This window comes from Amia ocellicauda, chromosome 3 (genome assembly GCF_036373705.1).
Source record: "Amia ocellicauda isolate fAmiCal2 chromosome 3, fAmiCal2.hap1, whole genome shotgun sequence".
Classification (NCBI taxonomy): Eukaryota; Metazoa; Chordata; class Actinopteri; order Amiiformes; family Amiidae; genus Amia; species Amia ocellicauda.
Window position 1 is genome coordinate 21,737,064 of NC_089852.1, and position 6,791 is coordinate 21,743,854.

The following is a 6,791-nucleotide window of genomic DNA, read 5'->3' on the forward strand; positions in this document are numbered from 1 at the left end:
GTTCATTAAGTTGAAATCAATTGCTACTGAGTGATGGGACAATGGAAGAATGTAAAAGATAATTACCACAGATCTGAAGTGATGAGCACCTTGATAAGTGAGCGGTTCTTTTATGAGTAGTGAGAAGGCTGACAAAAAGTAGAAGACCCTTAAATTAACTTGGCTGCCTGAAATGGGAGGGCTCCACCTGCTGGGGTTCCCTGTGTAATCTGATTGGACGTTTTCCCATCAGCAGAGAATGTGATTGGCTGAGAGCCAGCCCTCGCCGTGAGCTAGCTATTTTTGGGGTAGGAATTTTCCTAGTGCACGTTCTGCGCTTCCGTCAGGGACTGCAAACACACACTGAAACCCTTGGAAACAGGATGAAAATCAAATTGTGTACCTCTTCATCCAGAGGCTTTTAATGTAATTACACAGTGTTTTGTCAAAGCTTTAAAGAAAAAGAAAGAAGTTTCCATGAAAATATTCCTGCAGTTCTAAAATAAATAGTGTTATGCATTCTGTCCAATGAAAGTCCTTCGATCATTTCCACTGAATTGTGGGACTTTCTGTGTTAATCTACATACAGGATTTTCACATTAACAATTTATCCTGTAGTGGGATTATGGATACAAATGTGCCCTTGCATACTTTAAATAATATATATATATTAATTAAAAATCACCCAGCCTGATGAGTTTTTGATCTTGTAGAAATTGTGCAGATAAAATTGTTAAAACAGTTTAATCTTTCAGTCAATATTGATTTTGCAGTTTAAACTTTGAGCAATTGTAAACTGGAAATATGAAAATGACCTCTTCCGGGGCTATTTCAACCTCCTGTTGGGATTGTTCACTCTTGAAATCTTTAAAACGGCAACGAAGAAGGAGCAAAACCTGATGAGCCAGTGCACATTTGCAGACAGCAAGAAATAGTTTCAGGTCACTTTCTGCTTCTCTGCATTTCTGTCAATATCACAGACCAGGTATCAGAGGAAGGGAATGCCCACATGACACCTCAGAGATTGTGCATTTCCTGTGCATGCATTGCAGACGATGCATTTGCGGTTCTAAGTAAGCTTAAATGAAAACGATTCTGAGAAATAATCCCATTACCAAGAATGCAATAACAGAGTTTGATAAAAACACATTCAGAGGTTGATGTTGCTCCAGAATTTGAAGTCATACAATTTATTTTCAAGTCAGTGCACTTTTACGGTTTGCTGACAAAACAGACAAAATTATAATTTTAGGCAAGAACGTGGTCAGTTTTGTAACAGTGACCAAATATCCAAACATGTTTGATATGGTTTTCCCGTGGTCCAGTGTTCGTAAAACACTATAAAAAAATATGATAAATACAATGTTACAAATACAAAATCCATAGGTTACATTTACCAGGGTAATCTTGCATGAGGGGAGGGTGTCTGATTTGACCATTGTTATGATTTGTTTATAACACGGGTACAGATGTGCATCTGTGGGTTCATGCCTGCCTGTGCTTGAGAGGGTGCATGTGCTCTGTGCCAGTGTGTGGGACAGTGTGTGTGCTCTGTGCCCCTGAGCCAGCGTGTGAGATGGTGTGTGCTCTGTATCCCTTAGCCAGCATGTGAGAGGGTGTGTGTGCTCTGTGCCCCTGAGCTAGTGTGTGAGAGGTGTGTGTGTTAACATGTGCCCCTGAGGCAGCATGTGAGAGGTGTGTGTTGTGCTCTGTGCCCCTGTGCCAGTGTGTGTGTGCTCCGTGCCCCTGAGACAGCGTGTGAGAGGTGTGTGTTGTGCTCTGTGCCCCTGTGCCAGTGTGTGTGTGCTCCGTGCCCCTGAGACAGCGTGTGAGAGGGTGTGTGTGCTCTGTGCCTCTGAGCCAGTGTGTGAGAGGTGTGTGTTGTGCTCTGTACCCCTGTGCCAGTGTGTGACAGTGTGTGCTCTGTGCCAGCGTGTGACTGTGTGTGCTCTATGTCCCTGAGCCAGCATGTGAGAGGGATGTGTGCTTTGTGCCCCTGAGCCAGCGTGAGAGGTGTGTGTTGTGCTCTGTGCCAGCGTGTGACAGTGTGTGACAGTGTGTGTGTGCTCTGTGACAGTGTGTGCTCTATGCCCCTGAGCCAGCTTGTGAGAGGTGTGTGTTGTGCTCTGTGCCTCTGTGCCAGCGTGTGACAGTGTGTGTGCTCTGTGCCCGCAGGAGTCTGGGCTGCACGGTAGTGGAGATGCTGACAGAGAAGCCCCCCTGGGCGGAGTATGAAGCCATGGCTGCCATCTTCAAGATCGCCACCCAACCCACCAACCCCACACTGCCCTCGCACACCTCCGAGCATACGCGAGACTTCGTCAGGCGCATCTTTGTGGAGGCCAAGCACCGGCCGTCCGCGGAGGAGCTGCTGCGACACCCCTTCTCTCAGATCCTGTGCTGAGTCCGCGTGCTCTGCCCCCACGGAGCCCACGTGTCCCGCACCCTGCCCACAGGAGGGCACCGAACCACAGCTGGCATGTCAGGCTTCCCAGGCGGCAAGAGCAAGGAGGCATTTTGTAGAGATTTTTACATTATTTTATTTTTTCTCTCTCAATATACAGCGGAACAGCTCAGGTAGAAGAGCTGACCTTTTCTAGTGTGGGGTACAGCCTGCTACAGGGGGCTACCCTGTATTGCACTGGGACCCCGGAAAATGCTATTACAGTGATGCTGTGGAGGGAGAAAACTCCTCACTGATGGACAGGTGTTTTCAAGATGCACAGAATTGTGTGTGTACATATATGTATATGTATGTTTATTTTTGTTTTTTGTTTAGTTTTTTAAATTGCCCAGAGACTGGGCACGTCCCAAAAATGGTTTCCAACAAAAGTATCTTTTTTATACCAAGAATTGTACTCCCAGGAACAATGGTTTTAGTCTCTGTCAGTGCTCACTAGGTGAAACAGGACCAGATATACGTGGATATGGCACATGCCAGGGGTTGCTGCCCCCGTCTCTTTAAAGCACTTAAAGTTGGACTGGGCTATATATGCACCTTTTGCACTTTTTCGCACTAACTGCCGTGTCACCATGAGAAATCATGTGACATTTCAGTGCGTGTCTGTGGCATTTGGGGAATGGTGTCTATCATTCATCTTTTATCTAGTTATTTCGCTCCTGTATGGGTGTCACATCCTCTGTAATGTGTTGGTCATGGATACTATTTTTGTGAGGGAAGAAAAAAAAGTCACAGCAGAAGACTCTGGGAACCACAAGGAAAACAGGGGAAGTAAATTAAGGTCACTGCATGCCTTTTGTTTTTGTTTTTTTAAGGCGACTTGCTAAAGCATAACAGTGCAACATGGATACTTCCCCGTGTCATTTCCTCCCCTTGACCAGTGATTTGTTTTGCTAGCTTGCATAGACAGTGTGGCGCATTGCAACCTAGTAACAAATGGCCCCTAGAGAAGCCCACCAAAGGCCTATGGTAGTTCTCTTAATTTTGTAGTGTTACCAGAAAGCCTTTAAGAATTAATAGCATAACAGCTTGGTAGGCAAAAATTCCCCACTTAATAAAGTGACCGTAGCAGATGAGAGAGTGCGATTTAAAATAATTGAGTCTGGATTCTAGTGAGTACTGACTGACGTGGCAAAGTGTTACTGTTGATACCAGTTGGGCTACTCTGTGGTTTGAAGGGGATTGGCACTCGGTGCAAATTGCAAGCTTTCACACAGGCCTTTGCATGTTTCGGAGGATGGGACAACCAGCTTCCTGTCATTCCACTTTTCCCTCAACTGAATTCACAATATTGTGCCCGTTTCTTTTCTTCCCTGTTCCTTCTTTCATCTGCCAGCATTTGTCACGGTTCCTACTACTGCTGCCACCTGGGACCATCTGTGCCAATCTGTGCGTTGTTCCTAGTTGTTGCGGGAAAAACTTCTGCACTATATTTTTACATACCAAAGAGTATTCCTAAAACAATCCGCAGGCAAGAGAGCAGGAAGGAGAGGAAACTGGACAGTCTGTACACTCCTGTTTGATTTCCCTGCCAAGCTGAAGATCACACACAAACAAAGGGACTTTGTATTGAGGACAACTTGCTCTGTATACCCTTAAACATGGTTAAGCTCTTCTTATGGAGAAAGTATTATAACAATTGCTTCAAATAGCCACTCAAGTATTTTATACATTATAAAAGGGTTAAGGAGAGGCAATTAATGTTAAAATGACCCATTTTTCTCCTGTCTGCCAAGCCTAGCATTTTATTTCTCTCAGAAATGCACTTTTTATGAATGTAGTTGTTTTTTTTGTTTTTTAATTTAGCCCTGTTTTTGTTGTTTTTTTAGCTTTAAGACTTTTTTTTTCTTTAATCATTTAATGTGAAACAGTTTTTACTTTATTTATATCCTAGAGTTCATTAATAGGATGATTTTTGTTTTTTTATATAAATATATATGAATATATTTTTTTTATATCGACTCTAGACTTTGTTTGAAATCTAATGATGCCTTTAGAAAATATGAATTGAGAACAAACAAACGAGAAAAAAAAGCAGCTGGTTTTGCAGAGATTATGCTGAGAGTGTATTTGTAGTGTTAAACGCTGGGTCAAAAAGAGCTCTGTGTTTCCTGTGAGCTCAGTATAGGTGTGTTAAAGATGTGTTGAATTGTTTCTGTTGCAGCCAAAAAGGAAAACTGTGTGTCATATGCAAATCATCCCAGACTGTTGAGATTAATACAAAAAACAATAGCACTATATTATATAGACAGTAATAACCAAAGCAGGACACATCTGTAGAAATGCTCCTGTGATCAGTGTTGAGGAGTGACGAACCCCATTTTAAACTCCGGTTCATTGACGCTAGAAAGTCTTGGAAATGTCATGGTCCGCTAGACGTTCGTCAGCTGCGAGGGTTCTGTGCAGGGGTTTCCCCACAGTGGACGACCACACGACCAGCCTGCCTTTGGACGTTGTGGACCAATGTGTCCGTGAAAACCAGGACCATCCCCGTTTTTGTGGGTCAGACCCAGAGGATCCATCTTTGGGCCAAGAACTGACAACTTAAATTTTGCCGCCCAACATCAGATACCCCGTTCCCAGACTGTGGCAGAAGATCACCCTCACCAGGCTGTAGAAGCAAGAAATCCAACACCCCCCAGTGGCCTGATGTTTCATCCCATTGTCATTAAAGTCAAGGAAACAGGAGACAGAACCCAGACTGCCAGTGATGGCGATTAGTGTAGGACATTAAAGCGCACGTCTCAAAATCCACCTCATGTCTGGTGGTGCTTTCTGGGATCCATACGGGACTTCTACCCGCTATTTTCATATTTCTAGTCAGGGCCCAAGGCTGTGATGTTTTCAAGGAGTGTTCATTCTGATCCTGCTTTTGTGGTTGTTCCCTTGTTTTTGGACGGGCAGTGGACTTGGCAACTTCCTTACATTTGGCCTGGGATTGTGGTCACATACCTTGTTTAGATTCTGAACAGCATTTGCATGGTCCAGTAAATGTTTTATAGCTCTATTTTGTGAGCACGTGGTATTTTTTGTTTTAAATCTCTCTGTACAGCGTTACAGCACCTCACAAAAATACCCTCAAAAGGCCTAAAAATATTTGATTAAACTCACTCCATGAGTCTACATATACAGTTATGTATATTGGTGTATATATAAACCACATGTTTAAACTAAAAGACATTTTAAATCAACAGTGAATACAGCAACAAAGCTGTGGACATAATTGTGCTACAAGAAAAGTGATTCTAGTGCCTCAACACATAATTTAAAAAACATATACCTTCTGCAGTGGGGAAAATCGCGAACAGGCCTCAACCAAATAAACTCAGACATTGTTTTCCAATCAGCACTTAAGTTATAATTACAGTGTTACTGTGGCTGCCACCGTCTCGGACTCTCTGTGAACGTCATTCAAGTCCTAGTTTTTGAAGTCGGCAGATGGCTGCTTTTCAATTTTCTGTGTCCTGTCTTAGGAGTAAAATCACAGGGAACATTTGAGCGAAGTTTCACCCAGCATGACGATTCTGTTTAGCCCAGGGCTCGTGTGCCGCAGTGTACCCAGAGAGCAGAGACCGGACTGTTTTTGTCTGAAGGCTCTGCTGAACTCTACCAGGCCAAGGCCTTTCCCAGCTGCATTACATTGCTGTAGCTGCTAAAGTTAAGGGCAGCTAAGAAGAACAATATAAAAGGTTATATTGTGTAAATTGCTCACTGTCTTCCTCAGAATGTCCACGCCCCTGGGTTAATCAGAAGAATACAAACCAGTAGTTTATATATATATATATATGAATATATATATGGATATATATGGATATATGTATATTGACAGGGGGCTTGCAGTGCAAAGCCAGCCCAGTGTATCAAATTTATTTACAATAAAAATGATCAATACGCCTACTAATGCTATTCGTTTGGTTATTGTCTTGCCTGCTGTACTGTGCTGTGCTATATTCACCATACAGCTTGACAGTTAGTCCTGTGTGTGTGTGTCAAATACACTACATCTCCTTTGGTACTGCAGGGGTAAAGTATTTTGAGTGAACAACGCTGAAGTATTCAATCCCCTATTGAGGTACAGTTTACTACAAGGGTAGTTATTGTTTATTAAGTGTTAATGAGATGTTAACAGTCTCTGTCTCTCAAATACCCCTGGTATACAAGTAGCCCTAAAGGATTTGGGTCTTACCTGTTGGAAGTGGACATAAAATGTGAATTTATTGTGTGGAAACACTGCAAGCATTTTCTCCTAGGCTGCCCTGAGCACATCAACAAGGTGGGTACTGAGCTGGCCAAGACAATGGTATGGGGAGCAATGCACTTGCAGCAGAGCAGATTATTATTATTAATAATA

At 43.1% G+C, this 6,791-nt stretch overlaps 1 protein-coding gene across 2 annotated transcripts in view; it reads left to right on the top strand.

The window, feature by feature from the left end:
* The window catches only part of map3k3 (mitogen-activated protein kinase kinase kinase 3), a 33,284-nt gene extending 26,947 nt beyond the window's left edge, over positions 1-6,337 (top strand). For both annotated transcript variants that reach the window (XM_066698470.1, XM_066698471.1), the window contains one exon: positions 2,155-6,337. In XM_066698470.1, coding sequence (XP_066554567.1) covers positions 2,155-2,383 — 229 coding nt within the window. In that variant the 3' untranslated portion in view covers positions 2,384-6,337. The remainder of the gene's footprint in view (positions 1-2,154) is intronic.
* The last annotated feature ends 454 nt before the right edge of the window (positions 6,338-6,791 follow it).